Source organism: Curcuma longa, chromosome 18 (assembly GCF_044706935.1).
Source record: "Curcuma longa cultivar G26 ecotype Majalengka, Jawa Barat chromosome 18, ITB_CL_G26_1.1, whole genome shotgun sequence".
NCBI lineage: Eukaryota > Viridiplantae > Streptophyta > Magnoliopsida > Zingiberales > Zingiberaceae > Curcuma > Curcuma longa.
The window spans coordinates 115,238-139,036 of NC_133878.1; the positions used below are offsets into that span (position 1 = coordinate 115,238).

At 35.1% G+C, this 23,799-nt stretch overlaps 3 protein-coding genes across 3 annotated transcripts; 2 read left to right on the plus strand and 1 right to left on the minus strand.

Annotated features, from left to right (window-relative positions):
• Window positions 1–1,079: 1,079 nt before the first annotated feature.
• LOC141812220 (U-box domain-containing protein 33-like) lies at window positions 1,080–11,635 on the plus strand. The gene is made up of 8 exons (XM_074700266.1): window positions 1,080–1,471; window positions 3,742–3,866; window positions 4,118–4,239; window positions 4,952–5,056; window positions 7,404–7,827; window positions 8,260–8,400; window positions 10,087–10,617; window positions 10,709–11,635. The coding sequence occupies exons 1-8, from the start codon at window positions 1,186–1,188 to the stop codon at window positions 11,399–11,401; spliced, it is 2,427 nt and encodes an 808-aa protein (XP_074556367.1). The 5' UTR covers window positions 1,080–1,185; the 3' UTR covers window positions 11,402–11,635.
• A 2,648-nt stretch (window positions 11,636–14,283) lies between these two features.
• Window positions 14,284–18,192, plus strand: LOC141812291 (polygalacturonase ADPG2-like). Its single transcript, XM_074700337.1, has 9 exons — window positions 14,284–14,295; window positions 14,404–14,538; window positions 14,809–14,943; window positions 15,728–15,877; window positions 16,089–16,112; window positions 16,198–16,487; window positions 16,608–16,716; window positions 17,727–17,840; window positions 17,959–18,192. The coding sequence occupies exons 1-9, from the start codon at window positions 14,284–14,286 to the stop codon at window positions 18,190–18,192; spliced, it is 1,203 nt and encodes a 400-aa protein (XP_074556438.1).
• A 1,606-nt stretch (window positions 18,193–19,798) lies between these two features.
• On the minus strand, window positions 19,799–21,954 carry LOC141812262 (enolase-like). Its single transcript, XM_074700316.1, has 8 exons — window positions 21,849–21,954; window positions 21,649–21,735; window positions 21,480–21,560; window positions 21,303–21,404; window positions 21,141–21,221; window positions 20,994–21,068; window positions 20,267–20,329; window positions 19,799–20,185 (listed from the first exon to the last, which is right to left on the minus strand). The coding sequence occupies exons 2-8, from the start codon at window positions 21,700–21,702 to the stop codon at window positions 20,048–20,050; spliced, it is 594 nt and encodes a 197-aa protein (XP_074556417.1). The 5' UTR covers window positions 21,703–21,735; window positions 21,849–21,954; the 3' UTR covers window positions 19,799–20,047.
• Window positions 21,955–23,799: the final 1,845 nt, after the last annotated feature.

Sequence of the window (23,799 nt, forward strand, 5' to 3'; positions counted from 1 at the left end):
GGGATTCGCGGGATGTGTTGACGAACAAGGGAAGAAAGGCGACAGTGGTTGGCTTTGTCGCACACGAACAAGTGAAAAATGATCGAGTAGCAACAGTGGAGATGAAATCCTAATTTGAATCACTAATGCTATGATACCATGATATTTGAGAAGAAAAAAATATAATATTTTTTTATTAGAAGATGAGGTATATTTATATACCAGATTAAAATTTTATCTTAAAAGGTTATCTATAATTATGTTAACTAATAGATATATACAGTTATATATATACAATTAACCTGATATATAATAATAATAATAATAATAATAATAATAATAATAAATAAATTCTCACATCATTATTAAGTCTTCATGGACTAATCTATTCTACTTGAGATTTGAATTGTTTTATTATTGTTGGAGATTAAATAAATGTGTCGACATGTCGATGGTTCATATCTTTCTAAACAATAGTCATAGGTACAAAGATTAAAACCAAAGAATTGTGCATAAAATTGTTGAAGACGATTAAGATTTCTCTTCTAAAAGTTATTCACTTACTTTTTTTTTGTTTTTTGGAATAAATGTCATCCCAACGGTTCATACAATCGATTTCACGATCATCTATGAAGATATTAAATCAAAAAATTATAGTTGACCACAACAGAAGAAAATATTACTTCAGTTTCGTTAAGATTCGACTCTTATCTATTTCAACGAAAGCATTTTAAAATCAAGAACGAAAGCATTTCACTTACTCTTTTTTTTTTTTTGGAATTCATGATCCCAACGGTCCCATACAATCGATTTCACGATCATCTATGAAAAAGTAAATCAAGAAATTACAGTTGACTACGACAAAAAAAAAAATTACTTTAATTTCGTTAAAGTTCGACTCTTATCCATTTCAATAACTTTTCTCAATAATACCTTTATCGCCTCAGTATTTTTAAAAATCACTAAACTTTGAAGGGGCAGGTTGAATATTTCCCTGGAGCTTGACTGGAAGCTAATAATAGCCAAGAGTTGAAATCTCTTGTTGGTGCTCTCCCTCTAACTGGAGGCGCGGCATGCTGCAAGCCGTCTCATTTCTGCGCTCATGGGAAGAATAAAAGCAGCAGAGAGTGAAGGAGGAGTAAAGCTCCCACCTTTAGCTATTGGTTGTCCTCGGTTCCCCGGCGCTGGGGTTCCCGTTCCCTGCAGATGGAGAGGCAGTCTAGACCGAGGAGCGGGAGCAGCGCCGGATTCTCCACCTACTCGGGGAGCCGGAGTAGCCTGAAGGAGATCGACGATGATCGGGAAATGACGGATGGCTCGAGATTGAAGAACGAAGGGGGCGGTGAGAATGAGGAGGACAAGATTCATGTGGCGGTGGGAAGGGACTTCAAGCTGGGAAAGGAAAACCTAGTGTGGGTGATTAAGAACACCCTGAAGACGAAGAAAATCGTCATCGTCCACGTCAATGTCCCCGCCAAGTTGATTCCCCTGTGTAAGTCTGCTACCAAGTTTCCATTTTCCGCAATTTTTTTTTAAAATTAAAATGCTTATTCGATGTCGTGAACAAAGAGGGAGATTGATAAGCAAATCTCTTTTACTTGAAGAAAAGAAATGCTAGTTCTTCTTGTTGTTTTCTTTCTTTTTACACACTTCTAGTATCTGTATAACTTTGATATTGAGGATAAAGTTTTTTTTTCTTTTATTATTAATTATTATTTATAAGAACAATGGATAAGTTGATTCACCGAGTCATTATGTTTATTCATGATTTCAAACTGACGTAAAAGAAATGGATAAATGGGGAAACAAAGTGAGACAATGCAAATAGTATGGGGTTTAGGTGGTTTAAATGTATGTAATCTTATATATGCTTGGCCTTGGATCTTGGAGTTTTGAGGAGATTTATGAAACCCCATTTAAAATGGGAGGTTGCTAACAGGATGCTTACTCATTTTCGGTTCCTTTTAGGGATAGATAACACTTCTCTTTATGAATCAATTGCTACACTAGTGTGATTGTTTTGGATATTCAATTGCCTCCCCCATAGTGGCCAACTGTAGCTTCCCGATTTACCTCCTCACAGATGGTCGTGGGGCTAACCGTGTGGGACCGCTAGGGTGATGAATCCCACATTTTGCTAAAGAAGTGGATATTCAATTGCCAGTGCCATCACACCATTTGATCATTTCCCTTCTAATAGTTTTCTCTTCTCACCTTTGGTTGATTCAAACAAGATTACTTGATTCCTCTCAAAGTTTGTATCCTCTTTCGGATCATCCTTTAGGAGTGGCTTCAACCTTGATTCTTTTATAGTACAAAAGTGACTTCAAATTGACCAATGTTAACCTGAATCAATAGGTTACGTATGGTTTGGATGATATTATCCCTAGTTTGGGTGATCCCAAATACTCCCAAATGTCAATGCGTGTCCCCACAATCTATTGGTATTTGAGTCTCCCTAAGACTGTTTCTCAATTCTCCTCATAGATCAAAACCCAAAATGTCTTTTCAATTCTTCTTGAAGGTCAGCACTCAATACATCAAAAAATACAGAAACCTTTGGTTGAAGCAATTCAATGAATACATAATGCACATTAAAATCAACCTCCACTTGCAGCACATATGGCATGCACTCACAACACACAATGCAAACACATATTCCTAGTTTGACTTATGCCTAATTCAAATAGAGAAACTAATTTTGGGTAATTATGCGGACACCCCTCTAACGAAAATTAATTTACTTATATTCCATGTATCCACCTCCCATTTCTTCAAAATCTCTGCTTTAGTTCATCATTGGCTTATTAAAGTGAAGATTTTTTGAGAAAAGTAGGATACATGGAATATAAGAGTGTTCTAGTAATTTATTCAATAATAAAAAAATGATAAATACCTCTTAAATATGTATGATAAAAACCTTGCCTCACATGCACTCAAACACCTAATGCACCCTCACCAAGAAGAAATTCCTCCCAACCTAACTGCCACAGTGTCCACATGTCTCTCTAGCTATATCATGACTCTTAAGGAAGTTAGGATAAACTTAATGTAGCCAAACACTATTCGCAAGGCATAAAAGCCTTTAAATAAGTGGTAACAAAGCTTTCTATGATGGACCTAGTGCCTCAGTAAATGATGTTGAAACCCAACAAATCTTCACCTCAAGGAGATCCATTTCTACTCCATAATTTGGTACTTCAAAGTGATGTCCCATAATAGTGCGGCTGCTCTTGGCCTATTTCACTCCTACATAGACTAAAATTATCTAATACAATAACTCCATCTTAATTAAGCTCATATGCAACTAAGCCAACTGATAATGCTACCTGATCCTATAGGGAGATTATTTAATCCCTCTGCCCATAAATTAATTAGCATATCTCCTTTTTTGTCTTGTAGTGGACTCAGTCATTTAAGTAATTTTACATGTTATCTAGCTTATGTGTCCTAGAGTTGTAGTCAATATAGTAATACATAGGTGTCCGGGCTTCATCCGACTAATCCTGAAGATAGACGACCTTTCTTTGGTTTGCCTACCGAGTAAATCCTCAACACAACTTATGCATACTTAGAATATTCGCCCCTATTGGGATTTGAACTCTAGAATATTCATCCTCTTATTGCAAGTAGAAAAAAGTTCAATTTGCCCATAATGAAAAGAAGCTGGTTCTTACCATGAGGATCTTGTTCTTTTTGAACGTGTTGCGGCTATACATGGTGTTACCTCGATACTAATAATTGATATGAACATTGTTCTAGTGGGAGCTTGGATTCCAGCACAACAACTGAGGGAACAGGAGGTATATGCATTCCGACAGTCTGAGAAGGGAAAGATGGAAAAGGCATTAAACAAATATGTTCAAAGATGCTCTGCCCTGAAGGAGGTTTATTCTTCCACTAAAAGATTGCTGCTCTTCTTTTTCCATTTTCTCATGTACTGTATTGTCACGATTCAGAGATAATTTGTGAGCATGTTCCCAATTTAGTCTAAATCCAATAATATATTATATTGCCTTGGAAATTTCATTTCCTTAAACTCAAAATCTATCACTCAATTGGATAGCTTCTTGATTTAGTGGTCAATAAGATACAAGAGATTGTTGATGGTAAATCATGCATGAAATACTTTCTTCAGGTGCAAGCTGAAAAACTGGTGATTGAGGCAGATGATGTTGGTCCAGGGCTAGTACAACTTATTGCTCAACATAAGATAACCAACCTTGTTATGGGAGCTGCAGCAGATAAAAATTATTCAAGGTACAGTCTCTCTATACCTTCATGTCCTATGACTTCATGAAGATAATGATAAGGTTCTTTGATGTGCTATCTATTTTGGACTATAGCTATAATTGTTTGAATAAAATCTTTATGATTCTAGCACTACATCAGTCGATTCGCATTCCACTTAGTTTCACCCAAGCTTCATCCTGGTCATGGATAAATCACCTAGGTTTGGGTCCATAAATAGTGACAATCGCCCTATGAAGACTCGCTTTCACTATGACTCTAGTGGGTTCCCTTAACTAAGCCACTGCCTATGAGTGGTCGGCTCATTCTTCAACAGGCATGCAGTTAGAAATCGTATTATCCTTCCACTGCTTGGGAGCTCACTCCCTGACGGGGTGCTTTTCACCTTTTCCTCATAGTACTACTTTGCTATCGGTGACCAAAGAGTATTTAGCCTTGCAAGGTGGTGTTTGTTGATTCACACAATACTCATTGGAATATTGTAAAATAATATGGGATAGCAAATTTAAATGAAGTTCCCGAAGTTTATGAACCAGCAGCATCTTATTTCGTTTAAATATATACTAGATAAATTCCCCCTTGCTTAGATATGCTATCAAATGATATTTTGGCCATCACATGAACTGTGTTGTTTTTGGTGGGTGCATCCAACCCAAACTTTTCCCCAATGAATGATGAAAATCACTTTAGTTCCATGTTAATCTAAGGCTTTGGACGGCAGGAAAATGAGGGAGCCAAGATCAAAGAAAGCACTCATTGTACAGAAGCAGGCTGATCCATCATGTAAGCTCTGGTTTGTTTGCAAAGGGAACCTGATTTGCACAAGGTATAACCAGGATTCTATGAAAGAATCTTAGATTCAGATTATGGCTGTTTATCTTATTGAAAACCTTTTCTATTGGATGGCTTTCTAATATTTTGTCCTCTAGAAAGTAGACCAATGTTAGTCTATTGACCAAATATTGAACAGTTTGGTTAATGCAGTTTGACTTGTATTTAATCAAAGAATAAAAATACAGAATGCCTTGCTTTGAAATGACACATTATGGTTATCATATTCTTAGGCACTTTTTCCTCCTATCCCTTTGAATTCATTCTCTAGTTTGATATGATTAAAAAATTATGCATCCCCATCATCATCATTAATAAGCAGTGTCTATTCCAATTATTTTGTGATTGGCTGCATGAATCTTATCCCACCATTTGAACAAGGTTATATGAATAATAACATTCAGATTAATTAGTTTTTTTTTGCCTTGAATAGTATTTTCTTAGGCATCACTCTACTCGTTCCTATTCTAAATTCTAATAGTCACCATATTCATACAAGGTCTATATTCTCTTACTTTGTCATCTATTGGAGCTACACTTAATTTCTCTTGGATACTAGTTTTTTGTTTTGTACTTTCTAGTAATTCCATACATCCATTTTTTAATATTCTTGTCTCTACCACATTAATTTTTTATCCTGTTTGATCTTCCCCATTTTGAATCCAACCGGTCGGGGTGCGCCTAGGGACTTCCTGACAACCAAAGAGCTGTGGAAAACTGCTACTGAATTGAAAAGCCCGAAAGAAGATTTATAAGTAGCTCACTTGTTTCGGAGCCTGCCACCCTAACATGGGAACCGATCTCAAGGGCCCTAACCTTTGAACACTATAAATCCATAAAGTATGACATATTTTTATAAATTTTTTCTTGCAACTTAAAGGGAACATGGTCATCACACAAGAATCTAGATTCTAGATGCTCCTCTCCATTTTGACCATCCAATAAATGGACCACCCATTCTTTATTCTATAAATGATAACTTCATTAATATTCCCTTCTTGTTGAATATTAGATCAAATGAAGCAAGAATAAATCTTGAAGATAATTGTTACATTCATTCATGCACAGGAATGAATACAGGTTGATTGCTCCAAAATAAGAAATAGAATTACAATTTATCTAAATTAGTGATCTTGACTTAAATAGAAGTCAATAGATCAATGACAGTACACAGTCTATGTCGCCAATCTAATTTGGAATGTAAGGAGTGTGTTATGCAAGTTGTACCCTGCATTTCTTTATAAATTCTACAATCTAATATTTTCTGATTTTGTTTGTATATTGAGTTGCCCAGTAGTGCTTTTGTTTTCTCCCTCAAGAAGTCTAACCCTTTGGGTGTTTGAAGTTGAAAAATACCCCTTCATATTGTATTGTTATGGTTAACATACTAATTAAGGCTTGTCTCCATATCCTGCTCCCATCCCTCAGAGGAAAAGTCATTCCAGAATTATAATATGCTCATCCAAACACATTTCACAAGAAATTAATATTTTCTGGTTGTGTTTTCCTAGTTCATATTTGGTTTCTCTCAAAAACAAACAAATCTGACTTCAAACATCATAAGTAATCCAATTTCATGTTCTAGAGTCTTTTTATTAAAAAAAACTATTTTTTAGAAAATAGAAAATGCCTGTAATCCATTTTCATGTTCTAGAGTTTTTTGATGCGTGTCCATAACTTTGAATGGTTCCAAAGTTGTTATAACTTCAGCACATTTCTTATATACTAGCATTAAACATCATTTATCTTCATATAAGGATGACTACCTCTTTAAGGGCTTTCATTTTGAGGCATAAGTTAACTTCAGGTTTTCTTAAGTATAAGCTCTTTAAGGGCTTTAAGAGCGCGATCTTTGCAGCTGATAAAAAGGAGTCACCTTAATCCCTGCCATGGCTTATTCTTCCTGTTCGAGTCTGAGTTTACTTTAAATGAAGTATAAATGATATATAAACTCATGCTATATGTTAAAAAGAAACTTGTACTGAAACAATTCTAAATTTTGTTGGTTGACTTCATAACAATAGTAATGTGGTTGGGTATTCCAGTTTTAATCATTGGCTAACGAGTTTCTTCTTTCTTTTTCTGTCTTTTGATGAAACTATAGGCTATTGTTAGACCTTGTTTACAATTTACAAGAGTTTTGATGATATCCCGATTGTTTGACATTAAGACTTTCATAAATTAGATGTCCTTTTGGATATGATAGATTTAATTTAATTTAATTTTTTTTGCATCCTTAACTCTGTACTACTTTAGTCTTCTAAGTTCTGTTTAGTGTATAGTATGAAGTCTTTCGTTCCTTTTGTGTTCCCCAAAATTCATGTTTGAAATTCCTTCAACAGGGAAGCTAGTCCCATTGCAGATGGTAATGTACTAACAAGCAGAGTCATTCTAAGTGCGACTACCCAGCCATCTGGTAACTCAAATCCCACCACATCACCTACTCATGGTCATCTAAATTTCATTCCTGACTCTGCACAAGAGGAACTTAGTCAACCATCAGTATCAACTATTCCTGGTTCGCCAATGATGGATCTACCTTGCGACAGCTACACTGAATATAGTTCAGGCAGTAGAGATGGTATAGTCATTGATTTGTTTGATGGGGTTTCAAGGAGCTTTAGGAGTTCTGTGAGTGATGAGATACCATGCACCAGCAGTTCAATAAGCATTGCGAAGGATCAGAAAAATGCGGGATCATTTGTTCTTGCATCTTCACATGGTTCTGAAGTTCAACTTCAATTTTCAACATCAAATAGTAATATGGTACATATTTTTTTTATGAATGTACTTTCATCTTTGTAAAATTTGAGGAAGATATGGCATCTTAGGAATAGAAATGTTCTTTCAGATTCATTTCTCGGGTGCTTAAGGTATCTATTTTCAGATCTTGTTTCTCCTTTCCATGAAATTTTGGGTTGTGATCCTGTATCTTGTTTTGATGTTGCTTTAGGATAGCATAACCCAATGCATTAGGTAAAGTTTCAATCAATGTTACATTCAACATGAGGTTTTGTAATTTTCACTTCAAACTTTTTTTTTAAAAAAAAACCAGCTCAAGTCCTTTTCACCTGCAATTTAATAGCAACATGTTTTATCAAAAATGTGAAATAAACAGCTAAAGTTCTTTCCAGTAAAAGAAGGTACTAATCATTCATGCAATAGAAAAAGTTTAAAATGGCATCCCTTTTTTCCCAGGATGGTGCCACGCTAAATGATGAATTGTACAAAGATCTACGACATGCTGTTGTAGAGGCAAATAACTTGACTCATGCAGCTAAAGAAGAAGCTCTTAGGCATCAAAAAGCTGTTCGAGATTTGCATGGTGCTGCTGAGAAGGTATCATTCATCTTATTGACCTTTTGTTTTCCGCTTTAATATTGCATTGATTACTATAACCTAGTTATTTGGCCATACTGAAGTAGTTGATATACCTTGATATTTTTAGACTACCAGAGACAATTTTTTTGTTCAATGAAATCTGTTTTGAAGATGCATTATCTAGTGAATAAATTAAATTCGAAGCTTGAATTGTATAGAAAAACATTAGAAACTAAAGGGGTTTAAGTAGAATTGAAATTGAAATAGTAAATGTAGCAATAAGAGAAGAATTGACAGAATAGTGGAGGATAAAGACAAGATTCTAATTCTTGTAAAAGTTTTAGATATCTCGAATAGATTTTTCAATAAGGAGATACTGATAGAGATATCACTAATAAAATAAAAGAATGGTGTAAATGAAGAAAATATTTAGGAGTATTTTGTGATTGTTGTGCATGGATTGAAATTTCGATTTGTATTGCGCGATATTGGCGAAAAATTTCGTTCCGCCAACGGACCGGCACCGGCACAACGGTTCCGGCCGGGAGACGCCTCATGAGGCGTCGCACGGCCTTGGTGACGCTACCGGAGGCGCTGCCCGGGCCTGGCGATGCCACCAGAGGCACCGCCCGGGCTTGGCGACGCCAACGGAGGTGTCGCGCAGGCCCGACGACGCCTTCGCACGCGGCCGGTAAGCGCGCGGGTCATGCGTGACTCGCGATTTTAGGCTTTTTGAACTTAGAGTTTAATTAAAATTTTAATAATCAATTCTTAACTATAATGGGGGATAATTTAAATAGGCTTTATTAAAACTCATAAAATTATCTTATTATTATTTTTAAATATTTTATTTTTTATTTTTAAATATTTAGATTAAATTTTTTATTTTAATTAATATATTTTGTATATTAAAAATACCGAAACTATACCGGTGCGGTACGATACGGTATCGAAACTGTATTGTTTCAGTCCGGGACCGAAACCTCGGCACGGCTCGATATTTAAACCTTATTGTGTACCCCATAGATTAAGATAAAATATTTATGAGAACTCACTCTATGGTCACACGGTTGGACTGTTAGAATATAACAAAGACAAAATTATAATATAATAGAGATTAAATACTAAGATGAATTTGATCTTTTTGAAAAAGTAAAATAGATAGTTCTAACATCCTTCAAAAATCAATAGATGTAAAATTATAGCAAATATGTTGAGATAAGATGGACATGTTTAAAGACGTCAAAGAAATTTTAAATGTTGACTCAATTAGAGTGGAAAGTACAAAGTGTTGAAGGGAGACTCAATAAAATATTAGTTAATAATAGAAAATGGTTTAGTTGATTTGAATATTAATAATGACACAAATGTATATAGCTGAATGGAGATATAAGATTCATCTAACTAATGCCAAATAGTTGAAGTGGGCATGGCTTGATGATGATATTGATCATCTGGTGAACATAAATTAAACAGAAACTGCTCTGTCAGTATGAACCTTCTTCTCTTTGTTGTTATTCTGAAAATACAACAATTACGCGTAGTTTCATTGCATTGTTTTCTTTTATATCTGGTTGGATGTATGTTCTCTTTTTTAGTTTGTGGAGGTAATTTGGCATCTCTTCCTCTTGAGTAAAGGTGTCTCATTTTATCGAGGATTATGAAATTTTTTTTCTTGATGTGAATGTATTGTACTTACCACAGATCAAAGCAATTGAACATTTGTATACTACAGAGATGAAACAAAGGAAGGATATTGAAGATATGCTCTCAAAAGAAACAAGAAGAGTAGAAGAAATTATGAAACAGCGAAATGAGATGTTTGAACAACTTTGTAAAACACTTGAGCAAAAAGCAGCATTGGAACAAGAAGTTATTGATGTCAAACACAAGACAAAGGACCTTGAGAATAAATTATCAGATGCTCATTATCTTCTCATCACACTCCAAAGTGAGAATGTTGAGCTACGGAAGGAGAAAGACAATGCAGTAAGAGAAGCTGAAAAGCTACATCATCAGATAGAAGAGTTGGAAAGGAGAATCCAAGGGGCAGATATATTCTGTGACATCTCCTACTCAGAGTTGCAACAAGCTACCAATAACTTTGATGAGTCATATAAGATTGGAGAAGGTAGTTACGGAATTGTCTACAAGGGAACACTTGGGCAGAAAACAGTAGCTATAAAAAAGCTGAATTCTCAAGGCATGCAAGGGCAAAAAGAGTTTCATAAAGAGGTAAATTTTAGCATATTTCAGAATTCAGATAAGGGAAATACTATATTTCAGTAAAGTTCTTTAGTTGATGTTTTTTTTCTTCTTGATACAGATTAATGTTCTAAGTAAGCTGAAGCATCCAAACCTTGTCAAGCTATTGGGAGCATGCCCAGAAGCCTGGGCTCTGGTGTATGATTTTCTTCCCAATGGAAGCTTAGAAGATCGCCTAACTTGCAAAGACAATTCACCACCTCTTACTTGGCAAATCCGAATTCATGTTGCTGTGGAAATCTGCTCTGCTCTAAACTTTCTCCATTATAACAAGTGCCTTAGTGTAGTCCATGGGAATCTTAAGCCCACTAACATTCTGCTTGATGCAAACTTCATCAGCAAACTTGGCGACTTTGGTATCTGTCGTCTTCTCCAGTTCAATGACAGCATGGCTCTCTATCGCTGTACTCATGCCATGGGAACTTTTGTATACATGGATCCTGAGTTTCTTGCTTCTGGGGAGATTACACCGCTCTCCGATGTGTATTCCTTTGGCATTATTCTTCTGCGCCTTTTGACAGGGAGACCACCATTTGGGATTAACAGAGCAGTGCTGCAAGCGTTGGATATGGGGTCCCTTTCTGAAGTCCTTGATGCTTCAGCAGGAGATTGGCCTTACTCAGAAGCCGAGCAGCTGGCACACTTGGGTTTGAGGTGCTCAGAGATTACAAGAAAGAGTCGACCTGATGCAGGCGAGGCCTTGAAAATGCTTGAGCCCTTAATGAAGTGTCTTTCATTGCCAGAGTTGCCATGAAGGTGAATCTACTTAAAGATCCTGGCAATCAGAATCATCTGTAATCTAAGATTTAGTTGAAGTCTCTCTAATCTTTATATTGCATATCAAACCAATCTATGATGCAAGTTGACTTATCTTTGTATCAAATGTGCCTTATGGTAGAGATGTTTCGGGGTGCACAAATCTAGTTTATTGATTGCCTCTATGAATATAACAAGTGTTAGAAAACCACACAAGTTCTGGGTCCTCTTGTGAATTCAAAGCAGTTACAACATAGTTATGATTACTTCCCTCTAATTAATCTATGTTTATGTTAAGCATCTCCTGCCTATGGTTGTTTTATCCTCATAAAGGTGGATATAAACTAGCTCCAAATATAGGTCCCTGATCTTAACAAAAGATCAAATGGGAAGAATCAAATCCTAGTTTGAATGTCATCATCAATGGCTGAAAGTTAGTGTTTTATTTCTGCATTTTGGTTTATTGAGTATAGGTAGACCTTTGAAATGTTACTTCCAATCTGCATTAGAATCAAGATTCTGTGTTGAACTTGGAAATGACTTTTCATTTTCCTTATTATTCTACAAGTTTAATCTATATAAATAATTCCATTTATTCAGCAGAAAATATTTTCTAGAGTTTTTGATGGTTGATACAATAGAAAAATATGGTCAATGGAAATTGTTTTTGCTTAAGTGGATTGAGCTAGGCGGATTGGTCGGGCCAAGTTGAGGAATCTAAATTTGAAAGTGGTGAGTTTATTGAGCCCTATTGTTGATACTTTTATGCAGAATATGGATATTAACAATATGCAAATTATAATGGATGAAGGTTTGGAAGGGAAGTGCTTGGGGGCGCGAAGATGGACAAGAGCAGCGCCCACGATGTCGTGCTCATTGGCGGATCGATTAGGATTCCAAAGTTCAGCAGTTGCTAGTAGATTTTGCTGAGTAATTTCTGAGGATCTTTCTCTTAGATTACCACTTGACATTTCTAGCAACGCTTCTAATGATGATATAACTAGCAATTCGAGGGTGAATTATCTATACTTTGAGGAGAATGATGTGGGAACAAAAGAGCAATTTTAATATTTTTATTATTTTTATCGAGTTAGGATTTTGATAGTATTTTTATCTTTGCAATGTTAGGGTTTGAGTTTATTCAAATCATTGTTTAGTTGGTTTTAGATTTTTAATTTTTGATCAATAATATTTGCGACCACATTGTTTCTTCTCAATCGTCGAGTTTGATTGTCTATCTTCTGATATTCTATCGAATCAATAGGATTTAGAAGATTGATTTCAGTATTTATGCAAGAATCAACAGATTCAATAGTTATATGCTACATTAGATATAGACTTCAATCGAGCACCCGACCTCAATACTTAGTTATTGATTTCAACCGAGCACCCGGCTTCCATGCTCAATTATAGACTTCAACTGAGTACTCGGCTTCAATGCTCAGTTATAGACTTCAACCGAGCATCTGGTCTCAATGCTCAGTTATAGACTTCCACCAAGCATCGAACCTCAATGCTCAGATATTGACTTCAACCGCGCACTCGACCTCAATGCTCAGTTATAAATTTCCATTGAGTACATGACCTCAGTATTTAGATAAGAGCTTCAACAGAGTACTTGGCTTCAAGGCTCGGATATTATACCTTAGTGCTAAGTAAGCCTGTTAGTGGAAATGTGATATCTTCTGAAGGGAGGAACAAATAGTCAATGTCAGAGCTAGTTCCTTATTTGCCTATCGGAGAATACGTGATACTTGGTGATTGGGAAAGTAGGTAGTATATGTCAGATTTGGTTCCTTGATTTCCTTCCAAGGAATACATGGTACTTAGTAAATGGAGAGCCACTTAACGGTTGTCAGATCTGATCTTTTGATGACTTCTGTAAGAGGAGGATGGTGGGGTGTGGCCTATGAGGTGGAGATGTCCTCTTAACAACTATATAAATATCAGAGAAGAGAGGTTATGGGTATAATTTTCTTCTTGCGAAGCAGAGGCGACTCTTCTCCACCGAAAGCTCATCTTATTTCTAGTTCTTTCTTTCCTCTTTTTTTTTTCATCTTGTTTTAACAAATGCTAAATATATCTCTTCTACTGGATGACTGACTTAAGTATTCGGAGTAGCCGTGCCGATAAAGTCGATCAAATCCTAACTCATGTTACCTTTATAGGCTACCATACAAATCTCAACTATTTTAGAGGTGATTTAATTTTCTAGAGAGGAGGAGCTAGAGCGAGTAAAAATTAAGGACACCATCACTGTCTGTGATGATGTTAATACTTTAAATAATGTTATAAAGAATTATTGAAAAATTATTTTCATGATAAAAAATATTTCATGATGAACCGATTGGGTCGATCAATTAGGAACATATTAATGGTTAAAAAATAATAAAGACATGTTTTGACTGAATTTGCTATAACTAAATGAATACATTTATATTATTCCAAAATAAGCTTTAATAATTTTTTTAAAAAATATTAATTTTTAACATGACAACTTGTCAACTTTCATCTAATCGAACCTGCTATAATTAAATCAAAATAGGATTAATTGTATAAAAATTATTTTGGTTGTATTTATGAAGCTGACATAAATTTATTTAAATAATTTAATATATACCGTTTTATTTTGTTTATGCTCAAATCCCATTAAAGGTACTATTTGATTTCTTATGCTAATTTTCTACAACAAGTTTAATAATTGCAACGTGATTGTCTATTATTATATACTACGTAATTCCATGAAAAACTAATTGTTGGCATACTTTCCTTTGTTTTTTTATTTTAAATTGTCTAATAAATCTCCAATTTTTTAACTCTTCCCAGACACTGTTCTATCTATATATATATAACTTCATAGTTCAAGAATCACAGTAAACAATGGCTAGACAAGTAAGAAAAAATGCTAAACTATCTCTATATATATTTTTATTATTATTCTTTTCTTTTAATTAAAAAACAATATTTTTCTCATGTGTTTTGATTTTGATTTTGATTCAGGGTATTATGATCAGTCTCTTTGTGATCGTTCTTATTGTTTCTTCTTCTTCTGCTGCTGAGATTTTGGCTGATGAGCCAACATACAACGTCTTAGACTTTGGAGCCGTAGGAGATGGCAACACAAATGACACTCAAGTGCGTAATTAAAGAATATATATATATATATATATAAAATGTTGTGCGATGCACGATTGTGTGTGTCTATATGTCGTCGAATATTTATTATTATTTTTTTGATTTACGATTAAATCATTTAGGAGTTTATCTTTAGAGTTTAGAAATTAAATTATAATATTAAATATATAAAAATTTTAAATGAAAAAAATTTAGATGCTCATGAAATAAATAAATAAAATAATATATTTATTTTATACTTGAAATTCTTAATTGCTTCTTCTTTTTCAGGCGTTTGTAAATGCATGGAGTGTAATTTGTCTCAACAGCACCGTACCCTCCACCTTGTACATCCCAACATCAAAGACATTTTTGTTGGATCGTATTGTTTTCCAAGGACCCTGCAACAATGTCATTCACGTAAAGGTATGCAATACACAATTGATCTTCTTTAGGGTTGTCCTGAACTATAATCCAATCTAAACAACAATAATTAAGTCTTATTCCATTAGATAGAGTCGGCTATATAGATCATTTTATATATGTCATTAAATTATATCCCTTACTATATCATCATCTATATTTAAATAAATTTTATTTATATAAATTTTTTATTTAATCTATTAAAACCTACTTTTTCACATCCAAAGTCCGATCTAATTTTTTTTATTACCAATGTAAATTTTTTTACTTAGTCCACTAAAATTCACTCTTCCACATCCAAAACTCAGCTGCCTTCATACATTTATTAAAAGAGAGAGTTCCACCAAAGTAAAAATATCATAAATGCTAGTTAGGGAAGGGAGGCCAATGCTTTTTTTTTTTCCATTAATTTTGATTTGTGAATTGAATTTGAAGCTAGCTATCTGATATTTCTCTAAAGCACGAGTTGTATAACAAAATAGTGACTCTAAATCTATCCCTTTTCTTTTTATTTGTAATATATTTTAGATATCTCAATTGGACAAATCCAAACCCATTTCATTTTCATTTATTCCTTTTGTTGAGTACTCCAAAACCCACTATTTAAGACGAATCAAGTTTCGAGACTAAAAGACTTACATTAATTCTTTCGAAACCAAATCTTTTACCGTATAATCAACTCTAGTTCATGGATCTATATATCGTTAGGTCTACATGTATAGTATATCATATCATATCCTATCGTATATGTTTGAGCAAGACTGACATGTTATTCTTGTGCCAAAAGGTTGATGGAAACCTTAAACGAACAAATGAAATATGGAAAGAAAATTTCAATAGCTGGCTTCTTTTCATTCAAATCAGCGGCCTAAGAATCTACGGCTCCGGCGAGCTCGACGGCCAAGGAACAAACTGGTGGTCGTGCAAAGAACAAAATGTAAACCATTCTATCTATCTATCTATCTATCTATCTATCTATCTATTATCTATGTCGTAAGCTAGTTAATTATGTATGTCTTGACATTAACTGAATATATATATATATATATATATATATATATATATATATATATATATATATATATATATATATATATATATATATATATATGTTTTTGATTGACTTAATTTGTGTCATGTTGTTGCAGCAATGTTCAGAAGATGCTCCCGATGTAAGTCGACTGAAACACATTGGCTATAAAGAACTTAAGTGCTATATATCTATCTTAAGTTAATGAATTAGTATGTTGCTTGCAGAGTCTACAAATGTTGAGTTGCACCGATGCACAGATTTGGGGGCTGAGGTCGATCAACAGCACCATGATGCACATATCGGTGGCGAAGAGCGAGCGAGTTGATATCGCCGGCATCACCATCGTCACCCCGGACAACAGCCCCAACACCGACGGCATCCACGTCCAAGAAAGTCGACATGTTAGCATCAGAGACTCCATAATTGGCACGGGAGATGACTGTGTGTCACTGAGCGAAGGTGCTGAGGACATTTCTATTAGTAATGTAACATGTGGCCCTGGCCATGGAATAAGGTAAGGTATACTTAATTAATTAATTAGTATATATAGTTAATCTCCATTAAGTAATAGTACTTTCAAATTAAGCATGCAATTAATTAACCTTGAAGCCATTAATTCAATGCTTAATTGTAGCATTGGGAGCTTGGGCAAAAACGGGTCCAGGGCAACAGCATCAAACATCTATGTCTCCAACTGCACCTTGACCCAAACAACCAATGGAGTCAGGATAAAGACATGGCAGGTAAGAATCGAGTATTTTATCAATTGCACTTAGAGCCGTCAATTTGGATTAGATCCGTCAGATTAACCCATCCTATCGAACAATTTAAGCGGATTGAGTTGAAATTTTATTAACTCATTTTAAGATGAGTTCAGGTGGATCGACTCGCTTAGGCCCGCGACCCGTATGGATTGGCCCGCGACCTATGTGGGTTGGCCCACGGGTTGAGAAAATTTACTTTTTTTCTTCTAAATTTAAAATTAAAGGAGAAAATTTAATAAATTAATGGGTTAATCCGTTTAAACCGCAATACAAACTTAAAATTTTCAACTTGACCTGTTTAAACTACAATTCAAATTTTAAAATTTTAAAATTTTTTATTTTTTTTATTTTTTGATTGGCCCATGGGTTGATCCGTCTAACCCATGCACGACCCTTCTTAAGTTGGGTTGGGTTGGAAACTTTTCAACCCGCCAAATTGATAGGTTGGCCCGTTTATCTCACTATATGATGAGTTTCTGACAAATTAACCCGTGTCACCATGAATTAATCCGTTTGACCACTCTAATTGCACTATATCTTTATCAGCTACTACTAAAACAAAAAGCTCTTTTAAGGACATATAAAAATATCTTTATAGTACATTTTTAATGACATTTATCCACCTATAAACACCATGTCGTTTTAATCTTTCTAATATTTTTGATATTTTGTAATGTCATATATAAACATCAATTTCAAAATATCTCAATTTAGAAATATAATGACAGTATGAAATATTTAAAAAGTTTCATATTTCAAAGATATTTATGTATTATTATAATAAAGATAAATTAAATATCATTTAAACTCATTTATATCAAAAATTAAAAGTATATATGTTCTATATTTTTTTTATAAAGAAAATAAAAATTATTATTATAAGATCCTCTTAACTAATTTATAATTAATTATTATTTTAACTGTCTTGCCCTCTTAACTAATTTATAATGACAGATAAATATTATTATTATATTTTTTAAACTTGGCAGGGAGCTTCTGGCTTCGCGAGGAACATATCGTTTGTGAATATTACCATGAATGACGTTCGTTACCCCATTATTATAGATCAGTACTACTGTCCTCATAGCGTCTGCGATGCACAGGTACGTACGTAGAAAAAGAAAAAGAAAACTAAGTTAACTCAATTAATTAATTAATGAATTAATATTAATTATGATATCTATATATCTCGTTTATATTAATGATGTTAATGCTGTACAGGCATCAGCAGTAGAAGTGAGCGATGTGAAATATATTGGAGTGACAGGAAGCTCATCGGCAGAAGTAGCTGTGGCTCTGAATTGCAGCCAAAGTGTGCCTTGTAGTGGCATCGTCATGGACACTGTTAATCTCTGGCCTGCAAATGAAGGAGAAGAGCTGCGGTCTCACTGCATCGGTGCCAATGGATCTGCAAGGAATCAAGTCACGCCTGCTGTCCCTTGCTTGACCCAGTGAAAGCTTGCTAGCTAGCTAGCTAGCTAGGGTTTTCTTTTGGACCATGGATGGTGCCTGCTGGTTTAACCTTCACTTGATCACTCAAGCTGGGAGAATTAGATTATACGTGCTAATCAGTTGTAATCTTCGGCATGTTTCTTTCAGAATTAATTCTTCAATGGAATAACAAACAAGCTATATATGAACGACCCTATTCAAGCAATAATAATAAAAAAAAGATATGTTCCCCGAGCACCTTGCTCTGGTGCTCAACTATTAATTTCAACCGAGCTAGTACTCGGTTTTAATGTTCAATTATAAACTTCAATTGAGCATCCGATTTCAATGCTTAGTTATTGATTTCAACTGAGCATTCGTCTTTCATGCTCAATTACAAACTTCAACTAAGCATTCAGCCTTAATGCTTAGGGCATCCGACTTTAATACTCAGTTATTGATGCAGGAGCAGAAGAGAAACTTTAGTCTTTTTAGTATTTTTATCGATTAGGATTTTGAAGATATTTTGATCTTTACAATGTTAGGATTTTGAGTCTATTTAAATCATTATTTAGTTGGTTTTAGAGCTTTAGTTTTTATCAATAATATTTGAATCTATGTCATTTTTTTCAAACGTAATATTTGATTGTCTTTTTTCTGGTATTCTGTCGAATCAACATGATTTAGAATATTGATTCCAATATTCGTGTATAAATCAATGAATTCAATAGTTATCTATTACATCATGGTATCAGAGCTAAGTTGATATTACGGAATCATGCTACCGAGAAGACAGCAATGCATCAATTACTTTTTTGATGTGATATAGAGCAGCAGTTTAGAAAGATCGACGGACGATATAATCTATTTGTGGATCAGGTAACTAGGATGACAGTGTTATTAAGAAACCGAAATAGAAGAAGTCCGATCCAATGCAAAAAAAATCATACAACACCTGATAAACTTGGAGGAGGAAGAGAACATTTTTGATTAAGAAGAAATTTTTTATTATAAGGAAGATGTGGATGATAACATCAAAATAGTCGATGATCCAGTTTATGACAATAATGAAGTGGATGAAGATATCGATAAAGTTGATGACGGCGGTTTGGAACCGCCGCAAAATCATTTCCCGGCGGTTTGGTAAACCGCCGCTGATACCGGTGTCGTTAAACCATTTAGCGGCGGTTTTAGAGAACCGCTGGTATAACCGCCACTAAAGTAGATTTCCCGGCGGTTGTTTTTGCGGCGGTTCGAAATATTTCCCGGCGGTTTGTTTAGTGGCGGTTAGAAATGATTTTTCGGCGGTTGTTTTTGCGGCGGTTCGAGATAATTTCCCGGCGGTTCTTTTAACGGCGGTTAGAAATGATTTCCCGGCGGTTTATTTTTTGGCGGTTCGAATTGATTTCCCGGCGGTTTGCTAAAACTGCCGCAAAATGGTTTCCCGGCGGTTTGCTAAAACTGCCGCAAAATGGTTTCCCGGCGGTTTGCTAAAACTGCCGCAAAATGGTTTCCCGGCGGTTTGCTAAAACTGCCGCAAAATAGTTTCCCGGCAGTTTTAGCTTTTAGTGTGCAATTACATAATTTTCAACCTGCGATAGTTTTTACAATAGAAAAATTAAACCAAAAATTATAAAAAATTAAAAATTTTACTTGCATTAATTTCTTGCAAAACTAGTGAACAAATATTCATTACACATGGATATCAAATTTGTCAAATATCAAATCACATACAGTTATCATTTATCAACAGGTATAATACATTGTTATCATTTATCAAGTTGCAGCCAACAGAATTACAGTACTGTGGAGTCCTTCCCAGAAATTTGCTATGATGGGATCCTTTGAAGTTGTATGTGGAGTCCTTCCCAGAAATTTGCTATGATGGGATCCTTTGAAGAAATTTGTCTAATTCACCAACGGAAAATAAGTTTACCTCCTCCTTGAAATTGAGATCATAAGTCTTATCATTCTCACTATAGAATTCAGAAGCAGCAACATCCATGCCAATCAGAACCTGCAGCAATTCCCAAACACAATGAGATAATAGAACTTTAAGCACCCTCAATAGATAAATATACAAATGGCAGCAACATACTTTTCCAGTGTAACCAGCTTTAGCTATAGCCGTCTTCAGAAGTTCAAGACCTTCCTTGTTCTCCTGAAATTTCAAAGGAATATCACACTCCATAGGGAGTAAAGAGTAAAGACAAGGTAGTTTAAGGTTTTATTTAAAATCTCCAATATATACCTTAGTCAGACATTGTCCAACTCAAGCAGGCTACAAGTTCCAATATATTCAATGGTAAAAAACTTATATCATGGACTAAAGAAAAACCCAAAGGAAGAGAATATAGCTGAACATATGAACAATCTTAGCCACGTGTCAGGTCCAAGCTTCTGTTTGATGAGTGGATAGATGCTAATTCACTGGCAAATTCCAATTGGTTGGTACATGGTACATGTTACACGGTCAAAAATCAAAGCAACTGCTAACCGAGAAAAGCTCACAGAGGATCTGATTGGATGGGCGGTACCAGCTAATCAATGAAAGACTAACACCAAACTCACCAGAACCACGTCTGGCCTGTTCCAAGCTAGCATGTCAATTGAGCAATAGCCTGTGCCAAACTAACAGGTCTGGGTGGAAAATCAAACCCAGCGAAAAGTGGCTAGCTTAATTCCAAATGTGCAATGGTCTACTTATTATGACATTTGTCATGAAAATTATCTTACTTCAAAACAAGGAATTATATATTATATTTATCATAAAAATCAAATAAACATAATATGAGGTCTCATAAGAATTAATATGAGCGACAAACCTGAATGTTCGGAGCAAAACCACCTTCATCTCCGACATTAGTGGCATCCTGTCCATACTTCTTCTTGATGACAGCCTAAAACGAAGAGAAAATTGTATCCTGATGTTCTTAAAGAAGTGAGTAAAACAATCATAACACAATACTAACCTTCAGATTGTGATAAACTTCTACACCCATCTTCATGGCTTCCTTGAAACAAGAAGCCCCCACTGGAAGAATCATGAATTCCTGTCATGAAAAGAAACTCGAGATAAGTAACTTAACTACCTTATACACAGAAGTGAAACTGATATCTCAGAGGGTTCTAACCTGCATAGCAAGCTTATTTCCAGCATGTGATCCTCCATTGATAACATTAAATGCAGGAACAGGCAAGACTAAGTTCTTGTTTCCAGCAAGATTTGCTATGTGCTACATCCCAAAAAAAGAATAAATATCAGAAAATTTTAAAAGCTATTCGGAGTGGTGTCTAAAACTTTTACCAACCTGATAGAGTGGAATTTTCTTCACACTTGCACCTGCTTTGCATACAGCAAGTGATACAGCCAATATGGCGTTGGCGCCAAGCTGAAGCAATAACATGGAACCAAAATAATGAATTATTAAAAACTAAAGGAAAAAAATAAAATAACAATGACTTGATAGAGCAATTTACCTTCTGTTTGCACCAACCCCATTCATTTTGAGTACCATCAAGTTGTTGTACCATGAAATTATCAATCTGTGCTTGCTCAATAGGATCCTGAAACAATTTAAATATGCATGCTTGATAGACATACAGTATAAATGTAATAATAGAATGGGGAATAAAAATATAATACAGAAAGGACAAAAAGCTAAGAACATTAAGCATACCTTGCCGATCAATGCTGGAGCAATTACTTTATTCACATTCTCAACAGCCTAATCCAGAATGGATAAAGATTTTTATCATGTTACTAAAGGCATACAAAAATAAGAAAAAAATAACATGTGGTCGAACATTCAAAGAATTTTGAGAACATGTGCAAATATTAATAGCTGATATTCATCACTGTGTAGGCAATAAAAGAACATACTGACAACAATGCAATCGAATTAAAACTGAAGGTGTAAAAAACCTGCCAATGAATTGGTCGTGAAAGGAATCCTGCTATGAATTGAAAGGAAAGGGATGATGCATTAGCAAATGCAAAGTCCAAAAATTTCAATAATCCATCTATATATTCAGGAGTATCTCGCGGCTTCAAAATCCAACTTTTGTCCATATCTAATTCAATAATAGATAATTAAATTAAAAACACGCTATAGTAGGTGCTAAAAAAAGACCATTAAATAAGGCATAAAAAAAAGGGGCACAGCAAGTTTACTACAAGTTCCAGAGTGAAAATTATACTCAACAAAAAAAAAGGGGCACAGCAAGTACACTAGCTAGATCTTAAGATCATCACTTGGGTTATACCCAATTAAATATTTCTACTCAACAAAAATTATACGAAGAGATTTTAGACAAAGTTTTGTGTGAAAATCTCTTTCTGAATCAAAGTGTAGATCAAGCCAAACCATTAATTGCATTAGCTCTGCACTTACTCTTTAATCCAACCTCTAAAAGGGCCTTCCCATTCATACAAATTTATTAAAATTTGTATATGTTTTTAAGCGTGCACACACACTTAAAAAGATGTCTATGTGCTTTATTTAAAACTATCTTTGTTTTAATGTGTATAATTATACTTAAGCTCTCTTATCTAAGATGGGAAATAGTATTGTGTCCTATACTTGTAAACATGAAAACAAGCAGGTGCTAACTGTTTTTTTAACGGAGTGAACCTAGAGAGGGAGAGAGTCGCAGAGCAAAGTTAGATGCAAAAGAACTAATTGCTAAAGCCATACAAACATAACGAAAGGACTACAGAGAGACAACCCTTTTGCATCAAACTTTCCATAACCTTCAGACATACACTGGAATTGATCCGAAGAGGATTTTGTTAATCAAATATCACAGTTAAAGAATATCAACTCCTATTTCCAAGGTCCTAGCTTCAAAATCATTGCTCTTTCAAATGTGAACCGAATCGATAACTTATATACACACGCATCATCCAAAAGAAAAGAAAGATAATCAATAAAACACGCCGAAATAAAAAGGATCCCTCTTTACAATAGTGTAGTTGGAGGAGTGGAAGGATCTGGCAAGAAAAAAAAAGATGAGTAAAACATGGCATCACAAACTCAAAATTACGACAAAATCGAATCACGTTATCAATTAATTGCACGGAGAAAAAGAACGACTATGATTCTATCAAGGAACTAAGTGGTATGGTACCAAACCTTAGATGTGACTGGGTGCGACGGTGGTGTGTGGGCGAGAACAAGCATGGAAGGCGAGATCGACGGTGGTGTGTGGGCGAGATTGCTTGCCACGAGCCTCGGCAAGCAATCGCAGGAAGCCTCGGCGGCAAGCAATCGCAGGAAACCACGAGCCTCGGCAAGCAATCGTAGCAGCCACGAGCCTCGGCAAGCAATCGCAGGAAGGGTCGGCGGAGAGGAAGAGCAAAGTGTGGGTAGGGTTTGTACGCGAAGTTGCGTGAGGTTTAGACCGCGGCGTGAGGCTTTAGACCGCGGTTTAACAGGGTGTGGGTAGGGTTCAGACGCATTAAAAAAAGAAAATAACGGCGGTTATTATAAACCGCCGCGAATTAAATTTTAAACCGCCGCGAATTAAATTTTAAACCGCCGTAAATTTACTAAACCGCCGCAAATCAAATTTAAACCGCCGCGAATTAAATTTTAAACTGCCGCGAATCACTAAACCACCGCAAATCAA

Bases quoted from the DNA above. Each gene is read 5' to 3' on its own strand.
- LOC141812220 (XM_074700266.1), top strand. From the start codon at position 1,186: ATGGAGAGGCAGTCTAGACCGAGGAGCGGGAGCAGCGCCGGATTCTCC. The intron at 5,057-7,403 runs GTATAACCAGGA...TTCCTTCAACAG, and splicing joins GGGAACCTGATTTGCACAAG to GGAAGCTAGTCCCATTGCAG. The intron at 8,401-10,086 runs GTATCATTCATC...TACTTACCACAG, and splicing joins TGCATGGTGCTGCTGAGAAG to ATCAAAGCAATTGAACATTT.
- LOC141812291 (XM_074700337.1), top strand. The intron at 14,539-14,808 runs GTGCGTAATTAA...CTTCTTTTTCAG, and splicing joins GCAACACAAATGACACTCAA to GCGTTTGTAAATGCATGGAG. The intron at 16,717-17,726 runs GTAAGAATCGAG...TAAACTTGGCAG, and splicing joins TCAGGATAAAGACATGGCAG to GGAGCTTCTGGCTTCGCGAG.
- LOC141812262 (XM_074700316.1), bottom strand. From the start codon at position 21,702: ATGGTACAACAACTTGATGGTACTCAAAATGAATGGGGTTGGTGCAAA. The intron at 20,330-20,993 runs GTTTGTCGCTCA...TTGAAATTTCAG, and splicing joins GTTTTGCTCCGAACATTCAG to GAGAACAAGGAAGGTCTTGA. The intron at 20,186-20,266 runs GTATGTTGCTGC...GAATTGCTGCAG, and splicing joins AAGCTGGTTACACTGGAAAA to GTTCTGATTGGCATGGATGT.